Source organism: Myotis daubentonii, chromosome 8 (genome assembly GCF_963259705.1).
Source record: "Myotis daubentonii chromosome 8, mMyoDau2.1, whole genome shotgun sequence".
NCBI lineage: Eukaryota > Metazoa > Chordata > Mammalia > Chiroptera > Vespertilionidae > Myotis > Myotis daubentonii.
In genome coordinates, this window is record NC_081847.1 from 45,568,155 (window position 1) to 45,590,089 (window position 21,935).

The window sequence follows — 21,935 nt, forward strand, 5'->3', positions numbered from 1 at the left end:
GAAGAGTATTTACTTACAGATAAAAAAAACATTGTAAGTTTTTATGCCGATAGTTCTACTGTTTATTCCAAGTAAGAAAATGTAGACGCACGCTGTTTTCATTAAGGTAACTATTTATCCTCAGTTATTTAAGACCTAGGGGAAGGGTCATCCATGCCCAGGCCAACCAACATTTATGGGATGTGAAACATTGTGCTGGTGAGCAACAAGATGGAGACATAGCTGAGCCTTCACAGGTCACAGTCCAGCAGAGAGGACGAGATGGGTGAAGCTAACAGTAACCAAGCAGCTGTGATAAGAGACAGTCGGAGGGTGGTGGGGAGCTGGTGGGAGTGTGGCTGCAGGAATCAGGAGGGCTTTGGAAGGAGGGGAGTTTCTTGAAGTGGGCTTTGGAGGATGGGTAGGAAATCAAGAGAAGGAGTAGTTCCAAGAGGCAGTTGAGGAAGAAAGCTTTCTAGTCAAGAAGATGGCACGAGTGGTTTAGACTTAAAGGAATCTTGCCAACACACACACACACACACACACACACACACACACACACACCCCTTCACCTTCACATATTTTTATGACTTTACAGATAGCACAAAGCACTTAATTCAGAAAACCTGACCAACAGACAGGGCATGAACATTTATAGCTTTTGAGATAACTCCTATACAGCCCTATTGAGGTGGTAAGGAGACTTATCAGAAACAGATTGGCCACAAGGCCCTGGAAGGGAGACCCCGTAGAGGAAATCCCCTAGGGCGGAGCTCTGCCTGGGCTCTAGGATTGGTGGATGCCCTGCGTCTCCATGGCTGTCTCTCAGCCTCCCATCCCACCCTGGAGGGAAAGCTTGGTGCATGTTACTACTTTGTTTGAAGAACCACAGACACATAAATCTGTGGCCTTCTAGTTCATTTTGTCAGTAACAAATATTTCAAATGCCTCTCCCTCATTTCCTTCCCACCAGCTGCCCCCCAAAATGGCAAATCTGTAACATGAACGCATTCTCTGTGTTGATAAGGAAATATGAGCTTGCTTTTCTCAGTTATCTACCAGGAATTCTCACACCAGGAAAACTGAAACAATAAAGGTGAATTTTTAAAGGTCACTAAATCCGTGTTTTACGAGACCATGAGAAGGGGAGTTCCAAGCCTGAGCCTCCTCTGCACAGTGTTGTTTTAAGGAGGTGCTGCGGGAACGCTATCTGCCATGTCAGTATTAAACTCCCCCCGCAGTCCCCCCTCTGTATTTCCCTAACTTTGAAACGCATGGGAAAAAATATTAGTGTTTTTCCCACATGGTGTTTTCAGTGGACCAGGAATGCTGTCTGGGCTGTTCTTTTTGCCAGGTGGGTCTGTATCCACCCTGGTGCTCATCAGCTCTACAGGTTATCCTCGCCCGCCCGAGGGCATCTACCCTCTGGCCAGGTGGCTGCCCAGGAAGGCGATGGCCCTCTCCCTGCCATATCCTGACCCCAGCCTGCAAGGGAAGCATGCCCCACCCTCTGGAGCACACAGCGGATCCACTTCCATGCCTCCAGAGTTGGCATGGGTGGGACTCTGCCCACAGCGGGCTCTCCCTCCAAACACCTTTAGGTTCTCCACCCGGTTTATAGGAAGTTGTTTGCCTTGTCTGTGTTCCCTGTGGTTGCCACGTGTGGGCTTCCTGTAGGGTCCACTGCTAGGAAGACAGTTAAAGCTCAACTCATCCTTTCTGCCCCAAAGCACAGAGCCTGAGACAGTGGGCTTCCACGAAACGGAAGACTTGGCCTGTCTGAAGTTCTTAGTGAGCTTTTGAGGTTGAATGCTGAGTGGGCGGTGAGCGAGATTACACAGCGTCCCACATCTCTGTCCCCATTCTGAGAGGCTGTCAGTCTGCTTCCTGCCAGCGCTCCCCGCCCAGCAGGCCTCCCCTGTCTCGTTGGTCGTCCAGGGCTGGCTGGCTGCAGTTCTCCCCCCAGCCCCGTGGCAGAGTGAAGCCTGTGCCAGGCCAGGCCGGGGGAGCACGGGGTCTGGATACTTGGACCGTGGGAGGGTGCTTGTGTGACTGGGAAGCATTGCAAAGGGTGGTGGGCGCCCAGGACAAGATGTGCTTTAGCCAGCCCTCGGGGGTCCAGAAAAACACCCCGTTCTTGCTTACCGTGTGGTCCTGTGTGTCCAGGGCTGCTTTGTTGGGTGGGGGCTGGCGTGGGGGAGGGGTGTTCAGGGATCTCTCACAAGGACAGCATCCTGTACTCCAAGGGCCCATGTGCAAGCAAAGCAGTTGCGATTTTATCTGGATGTGTTGTATGTAGGCTGCGGAGGGACGTGATCAGATGACTGTGTTATGAGAAAGTGTCGGGGTGGGTCTGGGGGGTGGGGTGGGCAGTAAGGAGGCCACTGCTTGAATCAGGTCATCGCAGTGGCGAGAGGAGAAGCCGAGGGCAGGAGTGCCTCAGAGCCAGCGGGCTGTGCTGGTGCTGACCGTATAGGGCCAAAGGATGTGGGCTGGTCGCACCTGTCAGTTAAAAAAAAAAAGATGTGGTTGATGGCAGAACAAATAGCAGACTATTTGGATTGTCTTTTTCAGTTTATTGGGGACATTTCTGTCTTGGTCCCAGTCAGAACGTTGTTCAGGTTCAAGGAAAGAAGGATTTTTCCCCCCTAAACTAGTAATAATGAAGGACGAAGTTCAGGCTATTGAACCCCAGCTGCTTTGGATTATTTTATTGGGGGACAGACAGGTTCCTTAAATTCTATAGAGGCAAATAAGCTAAAAGCCAAGGTATTGGGATCTGCAGGAAACTGGTGTGCACTGGAATTTAGAGCCATTTCCTGACCTAAAGGTGTCTGGATTCAAAAGTTCAGGATGTAGGCTGGGTTCTAAAACGCAGGACTAAAGAGAGATAAGCGTCCAGTGATCCCCAGTGAATCCAGCATCAGAGCAGGTGTGACCTGACCCGTGGTCCTCCCACACGGGCCTCAGATAGGTCACCTGCCCCCAGCAGAAGCAGTGTTTAGCTTGAACCCATAGGTTGGCAGAAGGCTTCCCTTGCATAGAACACATTTTTCCTGGTGGGTTGGTAGTGCCTAAGATGGGTGCTTCCCTTCCTCTCTGCCCAGCTCCCTAATGCCTCCCCCATCCAAAAAAGTCCTAGTCTAGCAGCTGACAAGAGGCCCGTCTGGCACAAACACAGTCACAGCTGCCAGGGTTCAAGTGGCAGGAAGAACTGACTGCAGGAGCTACCCTTTCAGTTCATCAGAATAATAATAACTTATTACATTTCCTGTTCAGTGTTGAGAGGACAAGAGCCACTTCCTCTGGCTACCAGAAATTTGAAGACTTTCCATTAAAAATGAGGAAGAAAAACTTTAACTTTTTGCAAAGATGATGGTTAAACCCGGCAAATGGGAAGAGAGGATGTGTGGTATTGCATAAATCCTATTAGCACCACAGTTTTGGCTGGTTTGGGTTCTCAGTACCTCCCCCAAATGGGAAAGGAACCACTTCCCTATGGTATCCCTTAAAAACACACACACACACACACACACACACACACACACACACACACACCAAAAAACAACACTTGTTACTTTTTGAAATATTGTTAGCAACTTGTAACTTAAAAGTGTATCCTTAAGTAGCACAAACAGCTGCTAAACTCATATCCAATTTAAAAAAAAAAAATCTGGGAAGGGCACTTCCCTCCTCTCAACTTTGTACCCAAGGTATAAAAGCAGGATATAAAAAAGAGCAAGGTGTAAGACCTCTGAAACTGTCATGCCAATTGAGATTGTCAGTTCCGTTATTAAAGTTTAGCCGAGATTATTCCCCTCTGCCCTTGCTAACCCTAGCTGATCACTTAATAATTCTCAATGACAGGAACTTCCCCAGAGCAGACCTAAACCTAACATGTCACAACTTGATCCCATTTCCTCAAATTTGTTCTATCACAGGGGTAAAGATCAGTTGGTCAATGTCATCTTTATTTTAATGGTTCTATTATTGAAGAGTGTTAGCCCACAACTTCCCCTTGCCCGGGGTTATTCATTCTAGTTCCTTAACCTCTCTGCCAGCTTTCCTTCCTTTCAAGTCAATGGATACTTATTTGCATTTACTAGTAAAAACCAAAAGCAAAGAGAAGGCCATAAGACCTGGTGGGAAACCTCAGCCTTTTGCCACACAGCCTCTGACCTGGGAAGCTGCCATCAAGTAGGGAAGATCAGACGTCACAGTTTTTATTCCTTGCAGGTCCGTGGGTCTAATCCACTGCAAAAGAGAAACAAGCGAGATGCCCGGGGAACACTGAGAGGAGAGGATGGACGTGGAGAACGGGGCAGGTGGTGCTTGCTCTGGGGCTGGACGGACAGGGGAAGGGGCTGAGATAGGACACGCAGAGCATACAGGACAGAATTGTGTCCCGTCGTGATGTCTGGAGCCCAGGGCCTGCGAGAGGGACCAGGGAAGGATTAGGCCAATTGGGGAAGTGCTGGGTCTGAGTCATGAATGGCTGTACAAACAAACCTCAGGAGCTGGGACTCGGTCCTGGGGAGAGTGTGGTCCCTGGACCCTGCACCTGAAGCCCACTCACTGAATCAGAAACTCTAGGGTTGAGGCCCAGCAGTCTGGTCTAACAGCCAGGGGGTTCTGACATGTCTAAGTTTGAGAACCGCTGCTGTCGACTGTGGGATTCCATCAAAAGGTTCTGTGCTCTGCTCTAAGTTACTAATAGATGGTTAACATATATTAAAAGTACCTGCAATTTGTTGACTCCCTCCTGTACACCAGTCCTGTGCCGGGGGCTTTACAGCGATGCTCTCTAATCCTCAATCCACCTTGCCAGAAAGATGGGAAAACAGGCCCAGAGAGGCTAAGTAACTTGCCCATGTTTGCACAGCTCATAAGCAGCAGAGCTGGAATTTCTCCTTGGTGTCTGCCCCAGTGGCATGGTCCTACCCCCTCAGGGAATCTTCTTATACAGTGAACTCTGTGTCAGTGTGGGGAGCAGAAGCAAGCCCCTGCGTCTGCATTGGTGCTGGTCTGCCTGAGTGTGCACACTCACCGAGGGCTTTGTGTTGCAGAAAGACGGACGCTGTGACCTTAAGGCTGATTGAGTTTGCAGCGGCTCCCCAACTACTCTCAGGGCAGGGTCTGTGTGCCAGTGAGTTGATCCCTGACTCAGGAGGAAAAGGAATGTGACACATGGAGTCATCTCTGCCACTTCCTGCAGTGAAGGCAGCTCGGAGGCCCGGCCTGCACTGTGCGTCTGCACTGCAGCCGTCCTCACCCCCTCCCGATGGGGGATGGGCCTGTGTTTACCTCCCTCCTGTCACCTGCCAGGCTCTATACTGGATGGTCGGTCGGGGCATGGGGGGTAGGAGGAGAGACCAGGCTTCCCAGCCCCAGGGCCGAAGCCAATGAGCAGGTAAATGTAGTTCGATTATATTTTTAAAGGTTCTGTCTGTCTTCTTAGAATCTCGGTGAATCTGGGAACTCCTCTCTTGGCCCAGGTGACCTGAGCTCCTATTTTGAGTGTCTACCATGGCACAACTCTCAGTCATTTCTATTACCGACGTTTTTCTCAGTCGGTAGCAGGAGAAAAGTTGGAATGAGATAGAGGGTCAAAGCATAGATAGCCTTGGGGTCACTGCCAGGCGCCCAGCTCTCTGTTGCAGCGAGATAGGAGCTGCCAGCGGGGTTTGGGTGGAGGGAATGATGAGTTACTAGTGCACAGCAGCAATAAATCTTGGAACAGACCTCTGACCCCATGACATTGGGTATGACATACAGGGACGATTAAACTCAGCAGGAACACAACTGGAATCTGGGTCCTAAACTTTAATGCATCAACATCTAAGGGTTGCAAGGTTTCAAAATTTAACAATGAAACCATAAAAACATGATCCCTGTAACCAGGCCATTGAGGGCCTATTTATGGGTAAATTATAAATGGCCAAGGCACCATCATGCACAACCAACTGGTTGTCAGTAACCACTGTGCAGAGGAACCCCCACAGGTGAGGAAATGCAGAGTGATGGGTGCCGGCTCCTCCGTGCCTGGAAGCGGGTCTAGAGTGGCCTCAGGCAGGGGCCTCATCCAGTGTGAGAGGTGCCCCATTCCCAGGGTGAGTGACAGGCATGAGAGGCAGAGCAATTGTGTTGTGTGTTAGTTAAGCAGACCCATATTCCGTCCCGGTTAGAAAACAGAATTTGAGCCCAGGAAGAGATAGTCCATCTTGATTTTGCAGCCCTGCCCCTCTGGAGAGCTCTAGTTTTGCACGCAAATTGGTGGAGTCTTTCCAAGTCCGGGCTTGGGAGTGTGAATCTGATTCAGATCTAGTAGGAAACTGTGATAGTCTTCTGTACAGGGAAGTTATGAGATCAAACTTGTCCTTCAGGAAAAATTACTCATTGATCGAACAAGAGTCTGAGCCTTTGCTACCTGCTTAGCACTGTTCAGTCTTCTGATCACGAACCCGTTGAGCACCTGTGAGGATGCTAGAAGGCCAGGCAAGTCCGGTCTCTAGCCGAGTGCCTGGCAGGACCGCAGTAGCTGTTCCCTAAGGGCCAACTCTGTCTTCACTCCCGCTCAAGATCAGTGGCGTCCAGCGTTGGGAGAGGTGGTTCCCTCTGTACAGGGTGTGAAAGCATGAGGAAGTTCTGGCTCTTCGTCTTTACTGGAACCTCTGACCATGCTACTCAGAGACCGTCAACCTCACATAGCAGCATTGTTAGAAGCACAGACTCTGCCCTGGCCGGTGTGGCTCTGTTGGCTGGACAGCGTTCTCTGCACCAAAAGATTGCTAGTGCTATTCCCGGCCAGGGCCCCTGCCCTGGGTTTCAGGCTCAATCCCCAGTAGGGGAATGCAGGAAGCAGCCGGTGGGTGTTTTGCTCTCACATAGATGCTTCTCTCTCCCTCTCCCTCTCCAGACCTACTGACTCAGAATGTGTATTTTAATAAGATTCCCAGGTGATCCCATGCACACATGAGAAGCACTGGACTTGACTCTGAGGGCCAGGGGCAGTCTAGTCCTTTCCCTGGCCACTCGGGGGGCTCATGACCGTATTAGCTTGGTGCACCCCCAGAATGAAGGCAGAGCCTAGACGGGTCCTTGGCCTCCAGCAGGTCAGGGCGCTGGAGCACCGGGGCCATTGGCGTTCACTACAGGAAAGAAGATGAAGTAGCTCTCGTCTGGAATGAATGCAAATTTTTTTGTTTTGTTTTTAATTTAAGAAAGGGCGGCGGCGGGGGGGGGGGGGGCCTTAACCACTGGGAGAATAAAGGAGCATTCACTGGCGCCTTTGGAAATCACGGTGAGTGTAATACAGGGACAAGTCAAAGCCATCCTAATTGCCGTGTTTAGGAAACAAACCTACCTTGCACTTTCATTTCAGGTAGCCCACAGCTGCAAACTTTTTAAACTCTTTATCTCCCTGGAAGACAAAGAAACTTGCAATTAAAGTGTTGAAATGCAAGGTTATTTCTTCATTTTCCTTTGGGGCATATGTTCTGTTTCTGAGGAGCAGAGATAATAAATGCATTGTGCGGAGGGAGAGAAAGGGTTGAGTGAAGATCAATGGAGCTTTGAGATGTGCCTGAGTGAGAGCAGCCACCCTTTCTTCCTTTAAGGAGCAAATCTGGGATCAAGGTGGTCAGGGCAAAAACGCTGATGCATCCGGAAAATAAGCAACTTTCAAGGTAGTCCGTTGTTTAATGTTTGCTAAATCAGACGGTGACTATGCCAAGACATCTAAGAGGCCACAGTTACTCTACATTTTTAAGGGTTGTTTTTTGTTTATGTGTGTGTGTGTGTGTGTGTGTGTGTGTGTGTGTGTGTGTTTTATTCTGACTGAAGGCAGATTTTCGTTTTTCTGTGCAAACTATCTGTTTGAAAAATACCTGTGGCAAAATGGTTAAGATAGTCAATTTTATAGTATGTGTATTTTATCACAATTAAAAATAAAATGAAAAAAATACTCTTACGGGAAATGTAGTTCTTGCCTGGTAATGAAAATGGCATGAAGTGCTTGTTATTCAGACCTTTGCGGAGGGACAGCAGTGTCCTCCGATCTGAACCCAAAGTCAATATCACAGAAGCCTGGTGCTGCGGGTGTATGTTAACTCACGATGTGGATAAATTCTGCCATCAGTTGTGTGGCTTCATGTACCACCCTCCCCTCCCCTCACTGCAGTGGTCTGACCACGCCGCCGACACTCCCTCCCAGGCCCTTTGCAAATGCTTTGACATCCACCGGGAATACCCCTCCTCCTGACCCGGCTGTGAACTTCATGTTCCCCACTTTACACAGATCTCCACTGAATGTCAGCTTTTCAGAGGCTCCCCATCATCATCCCATCACTTGCCCTCTTTTATTTTTTTTTCACAAAAATTATTACACCCAGATTTCATTATTTGGGTGTAATAACTTTTGCTTATTGTCACTCTTCTCCTGTGAGGAAGACTTATTGTTTGCTATTGTCACTCTTCTCCTGTGAGAAGGACTCCCCCTGTCTAGGTCCGTCTCCTGTATCCACAGAACCTAACATTGTCTCTGGCACATAGTATATGTCCATTAATAGTTGAGGAAGAAAGGACTGTAGGTTTAACTTGTCCCACTTTTAGGCTGTGAATTTGCTGAACATGTCTTACCTAAATGCTAAACCTCCTAGATTACTTTCTAGAGAGCCAGGCAGTGATGCTGTGTAGAGTGAGAGCATTTTTCTTCAATAGGAAAATCAAGGATGTCTTTCAAAGTGGTGAACATGAACCTAAGAGTCCTAAGCCCTCCGATTCCATTCCTGTCCTATTAACAGCTAAATTGAGTCATGTGAACAGATCCAGGCAAAACAAATTACCCCATAAAAAATTGCAAAGGACTCGGGTAGACGCTTCTCCAAAGAATATATACAAATGGCCAATCTGTAATAATGAAAGTGTAACATGCTAATTAGACCAGACATCCTCTGGATGTCCTTCCAGACAAAGCTGGGGCCGCGAGGGAAGCCCAGGTCCCGGGTGCCAGAGGGGAGCCGGTGCTGGCAGCCAGGGGAAGGAAGGCTTACTCTTTTCTTTTTTTTTTAAAATATATTTTATTGATTTTTTACAGAGAGGAAGGGAGAGAGATAGAGAGTTAGAAACATCGATGAGAGAGAAACATCGATCAGCTGCCTCCTGCACATCTCCTACTGGGGATGTGCCCACAACCCAGGTACATGCCCTTGACCGGAATCGAACCTGGGACCTTTCAGTCCGCAGGCCGACGCTCTATCCACTGAGCCAAACCGGCTTCAGCGGAAGGCTTACTCTTACACAGATCTCATGCATCGGGCCTCTAGTAGACATATAAAAGGATGTTCAGCCCTAGCTGGTTTGGCTCACTGGATAGAGCATCGGCCTGCGGACTGAAGGGTCCCAGGTTCAATTCCGGTCAAGGGCATGTACCTTGGTTGCGGGCACATCCCCAGTGGGGGGTGTGCAAGAGGCAGCTGATCTGATCGATGCTTCTCTTTCATTGATGTTTCTAACTCTCTATCCCTCTCCCTTCATCTCTGTAAAAAATCAATAAAATATATATTTTTTTAAAAAGGATGTTCAACATCATTAAATCATTAGGGAAATGCAATAGAACCCACAGTGAGAAACTACATCATACCCACTGGGATGGCTGTTACCACAAACCAAGAAAATAACATGTTGGTGAGGACACGGAGAAACTGGAACGCTCTTGCATCACAGGTGGGATTGTATTAAACAGGTGTAGCCCCCACAGAAAGCAATTTGGTGGTTCCTCAAAAAGCTAACCACAGAATTATGACTCAGGTATAGTCTCCAAAGAATTGAAAACAGGGCCTCAAACAGATACTTGTGTGCCAATATTTATTGTAGCCCTATTCACAGTATCCAAATGGCAGAAACAACCCAAGTGTCCAGTAGTAGATGAATGGGTAAATGTAATGTGGAAACAAACTAGAATATTATTCTGCCAATAAAAATGAATGGAGTTCTCAGCTTTGCGCAGTGGCAGTATCGTAGCCAATGAGATTGATCTGAGGTGCGATTATTGCTAATTGGAAAAAAAAAAAAAAAGAATGGAGTTCTGACACATGCTACAATACAGATGAACTTTGAAGACATTATGCCAAGTGAAATAAGCCAGTCATAAAAGGACAAATATTGTATGACTGTAAGGGGTCCCTAGAGTAGTCAAATTCATAGAGACAGAAAGTAGAATTGAGGTTACCAGGGGCTAGATGAAAGGGGGGAAGGGGAGTTCCATGGGTAAAAGTTTCTGTTTGGAGTGATGAAAATATTCTGGATAAAAGAGGGTGGTGATGATTATACAACATTGTGAATGTAATTAATGCCACTGGATTATACACTAAAAAATGGTTAAAATGGCAAATTTTTATTTCTATATATTATCACAATAAAAAAGTACCCCAAAGTTTTTCTAAAAAGACACTCAAAGGGCAGACATAGAAAGAGCCAAATCCCATTTTTCTTTTTCTTTCCTTTTTTTAAAATATATTTTATTGATTTTTTACAGAGAGGAAGGGAGAGAGATAGAGAGTTAGAAACATTGATGAGAGAGAAACATCGATCAGCTGCCTCCTGCACATCTCCTACTGGGGATGTGCCCACAACCCAGGTACATGCCCTTGACTGGAATCGAACCTGGGACCTTTCAGTCCGCAGGCCTACGCTTTATCCACTGAGCCAAACCGGTTTCGGCCAAATCCCATTTTTCATGATGCGAGACAGCCCATCCCCACCTCCCTGAGATGAGCTTTCTTTCCCTCTTGCAAATAGAGCCCGAGTTCCAGAGTGGCACTTGGCTGTACTAACCTGACATCTACCTCTCCTTTCCTCTGCCTGTGTCCTCCCATGCTAAGTGCTTTAAGGGGTCTGGGGCGGGCTAATTCTGTTAGTCCTGCACTCGGCAGTCCCTTGCACCTCTATATATGAGAGCCCAGAAAAGATGTCTCCCAGAGTGTGAAGTAGTAGAGCTCTAAAGAGATGGACGCTTTCTACTGTTAAACCCTGGACCAGACAAAAATCTTATCTTCTGTTCATAATTATGTGAAAAAGTGTTTACAAGGGAAAGGCGAACGTTGCAGGCAAAGGAATGATTGGCCTTCCTCTATTATTTTTATCAACTCATGGTCTCATATGGAGGAAGGAGTTGGTCCATATTTGTGATCTTCAATGAGTCCAGTAGGACTCAATCCAGTGAGATGAATACTTTCGAGCTGGAGTTTTGAACACTCCTTTTCAGTGGAAACACATTCATAAAATGCATCGCAGAATGCCCCACGTCCTTTAGTAGCAGGACAATGATAAGACTGGTATGTGACAGTCATAATTTTCTTCACAATCTTCTCAAACTGGCCACATTTTTTTTAACAGTGTACCACTCAGAGAATTCTTGGACCTCACTATGGACAGCAGGTTTTATTTTCAAGAGCTGTGCGTGAAATACATTTCTGTGAAGTGACTTATATTTTAAACACTCAGAGTTTTTTGTTTAAACTCTCCGATTCTCTATCCATTTCCATTATGACTTAAACCAAGGACTTGGCTGGTATAAGTGGGGCTTTAGAGTTTTCAATGTGTTCCATAGTTCACTGCATCCCCAGGTGGGGTGAACCAGGTGATTCAGTGGGGTGCCCGGGAGATCCCCAAAGCCACCCCTTATTCTCCTTATGTCGTTATAAAGACACCATCTTTATAAATGCCTGTGCAATATTGTGAAGCGTGAAGTGTGAAGCTTGGGTTTGTCCAAAAGAAAATTGAGTCTGCTACTTTCTCTGTAAACCTGTAAGCTTAAAATTCTCTCTCTTACGTTTATTTAAAGTGAAAATGTCTAGAAGGGCATTCAGTCATAACGCAATGATGTCCTAGTTAGCAGAATCCCTGGCAGATAGGATCTAGGCCGCTTTATCAGCAGACACCCTGAGTAACTGTCTCTGCCCCAAATCAAGGGTGGCTTATGTCACTGACTGAGCCCCCAGACGGAAAGCCACTGAAATGACGCGGACCACCTGTCAGGACTACAGTCCCATGAGAAAGCACTTCTTTATGTGAAATCAAACAGGCCTTTCCAGAAATAAGCCTCTTTGATGGAAAACCTATTCTTCCAGTCCCCCAGCTGACAGCTTTTGTTTGTCCTGCAGGGGCAGAGTCAGGAGGCTGGGGTGTCAGGAACGTGTCGGGCAGGATTCCTGTGTGGGTCCCCTTCCTGTCTTCCACGCTCTTTCTTCTTCCCGGTGGCACTCGTTTTCGTTCACGCCCTCGGAGAACGATCTGAGTGCGGATGCGTCCTGCTCTGCTCAGGTGTGCACATCAGCACCCCCTCTCCTGACTGCAGGCCAGGTGTGCGCCTCTGCCGAGTGATGGATGGGATCACTTCATTCTCCCCGCAGCCTCCTAGCCCGGTCTTCAGCGTCAAAGGGAGGAAGCAAGCCCGGTTTCATTGAGTGCTGCTGCTTGCCAGCGCCACGTCATTTACATGAATTACCGTAGGTCTGACCCTTAGTGGATCGGGGTGGGCACAGTTATTAGCCCATTTTACAGGTGAGCAGCCTAAGGCTTCGCATCGGCTTTTTCCCCCCCTTGCCGTCCCATTGTAAAAATGTAAACAGTTTATTAAAGAAAATGTCAAAAACAAACAACAAAAGAAAGAAAAGGAAATGTCTGTTGGGGCCACACTGGAAGCTCAGTTCTGAGAGTTGTCCTTGGTAGAAAAATCCTCCTGCCCCGCAGCCCACCAGCCCTCACCGGTGGGGCCACCTGGCCAGGCTCCGTCCTCTCCCTTCATCAGCCCTCGGGCACCACCCTCCGCCCCTCAACCTGTATTCTCCCGGCCCCTACCTCTGCTCCACTCAGTTCCCACATTCTGGCATGCCAGCCTTTACTGTAGTTAGCATTTCCTTTTTCTTTTTCGGTAGAAACCTGTCTTATCTGATTTCTGAACAACCAATGACTCTGATGGTTTCTACTTCCAGGTACGAACTTTTAACCGAGAAGCACGATGGTGGGATGCTTCTTTTCCATTAACTGTGCCATGGTCAGAAGTAGAAAGCTAGCGCACATGGAGAAGGCCATCTGAAAGCCCTCGGGGGGGAAAGGTGCTAAGAAAGGGGCAAAACCGAAAAGGCCCCCTAAACATCTTGAGCTGAAGGGTCAGCGTTTTGACTCATAACTGAGATGTTTGTGAGAGAGAAACTCAGATCTCTCTCATGCCTGTCTGCTTGGCCAGCTCAGAATAGAGACATTCAAAGCAACAGACACGAAGTGACAGCTTTCTTTGTAGTTAGGGTAACTTGGCTATTTCAGTTTTATTTGCTGAGAACAAGCAGTTCAGAGAGAAAGTTTTCTGGTGTGGGACCATCAAAGGAGAGAAGCTATCCTGGGGCTCTGGGGACATGGTCACTAGAAATTTATTCATATTCTCTTTTGGGCAGGAGCATGAGTTTCAATGGTGACTTTCATTGGGACATTTTGTTTCAAGGGCAGCAGGACTACTGAGGTGTTATTTCCAATTTAATAGTTTCTCTCTTAACGAAAACCACATCTTTCAGTTCTACTGCAGCATTCAGAAATTTGATACCATCTTTGCTTACATTATAGCCCAATTCTCAACTGCAGTCACGGATGATATTTTACAAAATGAAATCTATGGAAAATCCCACATTTGCTCTCCCGGGTTGGCTTCATTTCCCCTAATTTGACCGAAGGGGCCACGCCTCTTTCTGCTTTGTACGTGTCAGTGAGGATTTTCAATAGAGCAGAAAAGCAACTTTATCTCCATGATGACTTTCACCGCCATCAGATGGATGGGCAGCAGGAAAAATAAATATTTCAGTCCACCTGCCCTGCAGAATCCTAAAAACAGACCCCGATTCTCTGTAGCTCCGTGCCAGGCTCCTTCTGTGCAGGGCTTTTCAAAATGAGGACCCCCCCCCCCCCCCGGCTCTGCATCAGGAAATAAATCCATGTCTCGTTATGAAGAGAATTTTTAAAATATATTTTTATTGATTTTAGAGAGGAAGGGAGAGGGAGAGATGGAAACATCAATGATCAGAGACAATCATTGATCAGCTGCCTCCCGCACGCCCCCTACTGGGGATTAAGCCTGCAACCCAGGCATGTGCCCTGACCAGGAATCAAACTGGGACCTCCTGGTTCCTAGGTCGACGCCCAACCACTGAGCCACGCCAGCCAGGCTATGAAGAGAATTTTGATTGACGATCTATGAGCTTCCTCCTGCTTCCCAAAGTCTTGCACAGACTGTGGACATGCTTTCTCCATATTTGTCAGCTCTGAAATAAACACCAGCCTGTGTGCCCCCAAACAAGTAGACATAAAGCACAAACCCACAGAAAAGTGAGACAACAGGAGGCCAATACATTAAATGTATCGTCTTGACGCTCTAACACCTTTCTCTAAAAATAAATAAATAAATAAATAAATAAATAAATAAATAAATAAAGACTTTCCGAGGAATTCCTATGGAAAGGGGTGTAAATGGTATTTGCTATACAGGTTCTAGTGTTTCTTATTAACTCAGCGTGGGTCTGTTAGAAAACAAGGGTTACTGGATGTAAGCACCAGCCTGTGTGCCCCCAAACATTTTTGTAGTTTATTGATTCAGAACTGTATTCGGACCCTGTCAACCCATCGCTTTTTTTTTTAGAAGACTTCTAAGTATCATAAATCACATGATATTCCCAGACACAAGCGCTGCAAACAGACCTGACCCCGCTGGCCTCCAAGGCAGCTGCGATACACAACAGTTCCCCCAATGGGTCCCCGATCACGTCTTCTTTCTACCTGCAGGAAGAGGCCCAAGCAATGGTGACACTGGTTACCTGTGGGGAGGGCTGCTGGGGAGGGAGACTCCCCCAGAGCCTGTGGGAGCTTTTACATTGTGCATCATGTGACTGTATCGTTTCTTCAGCAAATAAAACATTCTAAAGTGGTTCTGCTTTATTTGCTTGATGAAAACAACTATGGTTCAAAAGCTCTATTGCTTTAGAAGGAAACAATTCACTCTTAAAGGTGAACTGGAAAAAAACCTAGATAACTAAAAGCTGGACGTCTCAACTCAGTTACCAAATGCCTTCTGTTGCTGCAGGAGAGGGTAGGTGGCTGACAGGATCCCACCATTTCCCGGGCAGCTGCAGACTTGTGCTGAACCCCTCTGTTCCCCCGGAGGTTACTTCCATGCCACTCAGGCAGGAGCATGCTTTTATCCATGACTGCCTTGCTGGGATTGCTGTCAATTACTGGAGCCAGCACCTCACAACCACTGGGAGCTTGGTCTTGGAGGATGGAGCCGGGTCCAAACTCGGAGCCATTGGAAGGGAAGGGCCCAAGGCCCAGCAGGGACTTGGGCAGCCTGGGGGCTCTCCCCAGCTGCTGGTGAGATGGTAGATACGGAGCTAGAATTCCTTAGGGAGAACAAGGGGCCAGACTGGGAGGGGCTGAAGAGCATTCGTTCATTCACATACAAAAATGCCTTTCGGGGGATACATGCGGCAGGCCTGCCAGGGAGACTGGCATGAATGAGACCCAACACAGGCTAACAGGGAGCCGAGCCAAGCAGGTGGGACTAAGGGACTTGGAGTCTGGGAGTCAGGCAGCGGAGCCTGTCTGGGCTACAGCATCGAGAGACAAGTCCCTGGGGGACCCTCAAAAGCAAGACAGGCCAGGGGGTCTGACCTGGATTTCCTGGTCGTTACAAACACAAGGACGGTGGTGTGGACAGCAAAGTGGAGAGCCTGTCCCGGGAGGTTCTGCACAGGATCTGGGTGAGCCCAGTATAACGGGAGGGCTTTGCCTGCTGGGCGAGGCCTGGGGAGCTGCTCCCCCTCTAACAGAGGGTTCCTCTAGAGCCGGGCTCTGCCGTGGGGGGACAGAACGCTGGGGGCAGACAGTCAGGACCCAGTCGGAGAGAGGACCACGAGGGCACAGCCTCCTGGATGTGCAGGCACCTTCAGAGGATTTCCCGAATTCTCTTTATCCCCAAGCCGTACTCCCTTAAATATATCCATGTATGACGGTTGTTTTCTAAGTGGTATATTTATTGCCATTTTGAAAGCTGAAGGTGTACTGCAAAGTATAGAATGTCCCTGGAGAACAAAGTCAGGTTCTGTTGCAGCTGTACCTTAGATTAGGTTACAGCGTGATTTTCGGCCTCCCACAGCCGATTTTCCCAGGAGCAAAATTGCTGCTGCTCCTTAAAAAAAGGAGCTCCCTTAAAAGACCTGTAATCCTATAGGTCTGTCAAGCAGACCTGTCAGTTTGGGGGTAAGGAAAACGCTCTGGAATTCAATAGCAGCAGCCATTGCACGACTGCTGCTGAGCTGTGTCCCCGTTTTTGTTGTTGTTAATTCTCACCCAAGGATATTTTTTTGCATTGATTTCTAGAGAGAGTGGAAGGGAGGGAGACACAGAGACACACACATCGATGTGAGAGAGACACATCAATTGGTTATCTCCTGCACAGGCCTCAATCAGAGTGGGGAATAGAGCATGTGCCCTTGACGGGAATCGAACCTGAAGACCCTTCAGTCCGTGGGCTGATGTTCTATCCACTGAGCCAGACTGGCTAGGGCAAGCTGTACCTTTTACAGACTGAGTTTTACGGTATATGAATTATATCTCAAATTTAGAAACAGAAGACGTGTCTAGGTAAAGCCACCTTAAGCTTAGGAGACAGAAATGAATTCTAAGGAGTAATCTGTGAAATTCTGGTTAGGAACTAGGACCTCTGGTCACCTCTGGAATCAGTGACTTCCCCATTTTGCCGGGAGGTGAAAGCCTGGGGTTAGATGGTGGAAGGGGGCGGGGAGGTTTGAGTGAATCACAGCCACACTCCTAGGCATGTAATGAGATTGTCCATGTGCTCAGCAGGAACCAGGATCGGGAGCCCAGGATATGGCTAGCACCTGTGTTCCTCAGCAGCTGCTTCAGGGGTAGCCCTGTACCAAATTCCCCTAAAAAGAACCTTTCTGTGTATGTTACACAGAGTGTGCGCTTATCTTACAGAGGCTGTTGCAGCTCTCTTGTGGGTCAGACACCACCGATAACCTTTCTCGTCTGAAACAGAGCCCGACCACATCACTATCTCGTTTGCCTCTGTCATCATCGTTGCCGCAGGGTTCACATGCATCCTAGCTGACAAATGTGTGCCGACCTCCTTCCCGCTACCACCGTGCCTCTGCTCGTCGCCCTCCCGTGCACATGCCTGACTGTGCTCGACGCAGAAGGGGCACGGCAGCCTACAGAGAAACAGGTCCTAAAAAGGCAAAGAGAAAAAGAAACCAGAAAGGAGTGGTGCTGTGATTTCTGGTTTGTTATTTTCCTAGTTCCCACTGGGCTCATGGTGCGGTCCTTGAGCCCCTGTCATGTGGTGAATGCGCGGGGAGCATCCAGTTCATGTTACCCAGTGTCCTCAGGCGTGTTAGCCAGGCCTAGGCAGCAAGTCTGGATACAAGCTTTTTGGCACACATGGCTCTAGGAACACGTTTGACTTTCTCATCAACCTCAAAGTAACCATCCTGGACCCGTCCCTCCTGTAAGCCCTTTGCAGGGCCAGTGTGAGGTCAGAGAGGTGCCCCACCCGCTCACCCAGCCGGCCTGGGGTTTTCTGCTGCTCTCTCTATGAAAGTCCTTCCATAACGGAGGTATTCTGAGGATGCGTGGCTCCTAAACTATGTTATTTCTATCCCTTCCATCCACGTGCAGAGGAAGTTCCCTGTATCATTGTGCTCATCCCCCTCCCCCCACTCTGCTGATGTTCCCCACCCCACCCCACCCCACCCCACCCCATATGCCGTTTCAGACCTCAGCGCCTCTGTTTGAACTATGCATAATCTCTCAAGTCTCCCTTACCTCCGTCCCAACCGCCACCTGCCACTTCCTTTTCCCCATCTGGCTGACTATTATTTATCCTGCAAGACTGAGCTCACTTGTCACGTGCCTTAGGACACCGGCCCCAGTCTTCAGGGACGTAGGGCCCATCGGCTTCCATCATAGCACACCCAGGGTGGAAGCTCCGGGAGAACAAGGTGTGCAACTTCGGATCCCTGGGCCCCCCGAGGGGAACTTGACCCTGGTATGGCACCCTTTGGTGTCTCTTCAGCTGTTCAGTTTCACTGTTAATTTCCACATGACTGCCTGTCAGCGCGTGCTTTTTATCTGACACCAAGTAAGCTGAAAAGAGCTTTTCTGCGGCGCACTGATAAGGATCTCTGAGTGAACGTAAGGGACTTGGCTTTTTGGTTTGTTGTACTTACACGGGCAGATTTGGAAATTAGGCTTTGTACTAGAATCCAACGGAAAGGAAGCAGAGACCCAAAAAGCAGTTCACCGGGGCCCCTCAGCCAGCGGGCGGGCAGGCCTCCTCGCTCCCAGCCCACGGAGCTCCTGTCACAGCTTGGCGTCCCACTTTTTAATATTCTCTGCATGTTTAACATTTTGAACGGTACACAGGGTTAAACATCTTTTAGAAATCAGAGGTAGCTTATAAGACCAAATTTGAGATCCCCTGGTGTAATATACAAGGGTGGGCAAGAGTAGGTTTACATTGTGAGCCCCTGAAACAGTTTATCTTGTATTATTAATTGTTTTATTATTTCCCATGCGAACAACTGTAAGCCTGCCTCTGCCCCCCTGTACCTGCTAAGGAGCCTCCTTGTGTCCTCCTGCAGTGTATGATCAAAGTTGACTGAGCATGTCATCCATCATGTGACCCACAGACATGGGGCCAATTTCCTATGTGGCTTGTCTACAGCAGTTTTCAGACTTAGGCAGCCAGTTTGTCAGTTTTCCTTTAATTTCTCATATTGCCATGAGCATAACCAAAATATTTGTACATGTTTAAGTGGGTTTGCATACCAGGATCTGTTTGTTGTATATATTCTTAGGGGGAAATGGGCTGGAATAGGAAGTGACTGTTTGGGGGAGGGAGGTGTTAATAATATTACACAGAGCAGTCTCAGGACGGCTTATGGTGTTTCTTATGCTTTTCCAACATGTAATTTGATGATTCCTTTTTTGTTTGTTTGCTTTATTCAGAAAGAACTTGTGCATAACCTCTGCCTGGTGTCATTTTCTTTCAGGTGACTTTACAGATCACCCCTCCGTGTGCCAGCGAGAGGCACTATGAGCATTTTGGACGGTGCTGTAACAAATGTGAGCCAGGTCTGTACTTCTGAGCCACCTTTCATCTCCCCTCAGGACTAAAAGGGCTTCTTTTTTTTTTTTTTTTTTTAAATCTAAGGAATGATTTCTATCTGCCAGATGAAAAAAGAAATTGGATGGACTTTTTATGGTAATGGCAGGTGGTAATGTCTGTCACTCTGAAGACAAAAACCTTTCTTTCAGAAGATAAAATCACTTAAAAATGAAAAGCAATTTCATAAGCTGGTACTTCATTCATGCTGGAATGCTATTTTCCAAAACACTATTTCTTCAGAAAAAAGGCCTCTAAAAGCATGTTTTAGCACTTTGTGATTCAAACTCTCAAAATAAGAAATTCACCTCTTATTGAAAAATACTATCACATTAAAAAATTGGGGGTAGGGGGAGCCATACTGGAATTGTTGCTGCTGAAATTGCTTAAACCCTGTTATACCTTCTCCCCACACATATACCTGCTGAGGAGCAGAAGCTGGGCTGGTGACAACGACTTTCCCAAACTTGTTCTGCCAGAATGTGGACACACATTTCTATAGCCCCAATGAACTCCCAAGTCCACAGGGTCCTCATTCACTCATTGCTCTGGGGAGGAGAGCGCATCTTTGAGGAAAGGGTGGTTAACAAGACCCTCAAGCATGTCAAACTCATGGCCGGGGCCTGTCCACGAGTTTGATATGCTTGCGTAGATATTTCGGCTACAAATATTTCTTGGATGTGCAGAACGAAGATCCAGCATGTGTGGTGTGTGTGTGTGTGTGTGTGTGTGTGTCTCCAGATTGACAGTAGGGGACATTCTGAAGACAGGAGGTGAGGGATGAAATGAAACCCCTCATGCTTAGCCCCCAGGGAATCCCTCAAGTTCTACAGGCCCCCGTTTGAAAACCCTTGTTCTTTACCTTACTCAGCCGAGGTTCGGCGTGGAAAGGGTGATCTTTCCCATGGAAGAACTAAAAGACCCCTGTGACCACAGGCCCAGCAGCCCAGAGAGGCTATTTCAGCCAGCTGGGAGCCTGAGGAGCATCGCTGGGAGATGTGGCTCTGTCTCCTGTATCACACTGTCTCTTGGGGACTTCCTGGGACCCTGGTCATGTAAATGGTCCAGTAAATTGGTGCATTTTTGTGTGTGTTTTTTGGGGGATATTTTTGGTTAGTGCATTTCCCCCCTTCTAATTTAAGGGACGTACATGTCTGCCAAGTGCACTACTACCTCGGAAAGTGTGTGTCTGCCCTGCGGCAGGGATGAATACCTGGACAGCTGGAATGAAGAAGACAAGTGCTTGCTGCATAAAGTTTGCGATACAGGTGAGTCAGTCACGCCGGCGGGAAGTGGGGATCATGATATTCTCAGGTTCAGCGGTGCTGTCTTGGGGGACAGAGGGAGGAGTTCTGACCACAGCAGGATGGGCTTCAGCTCCCCGCAGCGCCTTGTTGAAATTCTTCTCTGAGAACTTTTGTTCTGGACTATGTTTGTGTTGAAGTTTAATCATGGAACACATCTTAGAGTTGACAAAATATTTCCCCAGTTATTTCCATGTGTGTTGTGTTATTTAATCCTCACAAAATCCCCTGTGAGGTAACCACGATGATCCCATTTTAAAGATAAAGAAAACTGAGACTGATAGAGGTTAAATGACTTCAAGGTTATCCAGTGCAAAGCAGGACTCCCAGTCAGGTCGTCGGACTCTCGAGTCCTTTTCCTAAACGATAAATGTCCTATTAACTCGACAGTTTGATCTCTTTATCAGTCTGCTGTGATTTTTTTGCCTCAAATTTTTTAAAATTATAGTTTATTTTCAGGAATCGGGATCAAAATATGCCTCTTCAGTCTCAGCCTACAGGTTCCTTTCCTTCTTCCTTTTTCCTTTCCCATTCAGTTTATCTGGGAGAAGCCTGTTGTTGGTCCTGTGGTTCCCACAGCCTGATTGCTGCTGGTTGCACCCCCTTGGTGCTCTTTAGCCTATTCTTCCATCTCCTACATTTCTTGTAAAGTGGTTGTGAGATCTAGAAGGCTGCTCAGATTCTGATTTTTTTGTTTTTGGCAAAACTCCTTCGTAGTTGGTAAAATGTAGTTATGTCAGGAACCAATTAACAGCTGCTTTTCTCTCTGTATGTGATATTAGAAGCTATTGACAATCATGACCTAGATCCATTTTCATTAGGCAATGATCCAGTTCTATCATTCCTTCATTTCTTAGCTGGGATGCTTTGTAAAGGGAAATTCCCCCCATCGGTGATTCATTACCCTGAAGTACACTATGCACAGGAAAGGTGGAATGAATGCTGCAGCTTTGTTTACCACTTTTCAAAACAGTGACTTGACCATCCAGCTTTCTCCAAAGGATTTGTATGAATATTATGAACTCATGAATTTAGACATCTTCGAGATGTTTCCGTCTACTGCAGTTATTAGTTTTCCTGGTGCTCAGATCGTCCCACCTCCAGGTGGCCCCACCTTTGGTACAACCCCAGGTGTCTTTTTTTTTTTTTTCATTGATTTCAGGGAGGAAGGAAGAGGGAGAGAGAGATAGAAACATCCATGATAAGAGAGAATCATGGATCAGCTGTCTCCTGCAAGTCTCCCACTGCGGATTGAGCCCACAACCTGGGTATGTGCCCTTGACCGGAATCGAACCTGGGACCTTTCAGTTCGAAGGCTGACACTCCATCCACTGAGCCAAACCAGCTAGGGCAAACCCAGGTGTCTTGAAGAGCTCCCTTGCTTCCTGGCTCACATTGGACATTTCCTGCCCTGCACTTGGAAC

General features: G+C 47.6%; 1 protein-coding gene and 1 non-coding gene across 3 annotated transcripts in view; both read left to right on the top strand.

The window, feature by feature from the left end:
- The window catches only part of TNFRSF11A (TNF receptor superfamily member 11a), a 48,401-nt gene that overhangs the window by 2,378 nt on the left and 24,088 nt on the right, over window positions 1-21,935 (top strand). For both annotated transcript variants that reach the window (XM_059706264.1, XM_059706265.1), the window contains exons 2-3: window positions 19,095-19,176; window positions 20,350-20,475. In XM_059706264.1, coding sequence (XP_059562247.1) covers window positions 19,095-19,176; window positions 20,350-20,475 — 208 coding nt within the window. The remainder of the gene's footprint in view (window positions 1-19,094; window positions 19,177-20,349; window positions 20,476-21,935) is intronic.
- LOC132240433 (U4 spliceosomal RNA) lies at window positions 9,974-10,112 on the top strand. Its single transcript, XR_009454324.1, has one exon. It is a non-coding gene; the product is annotated as a U4 spliceosomal RNA (small nuclear RNA).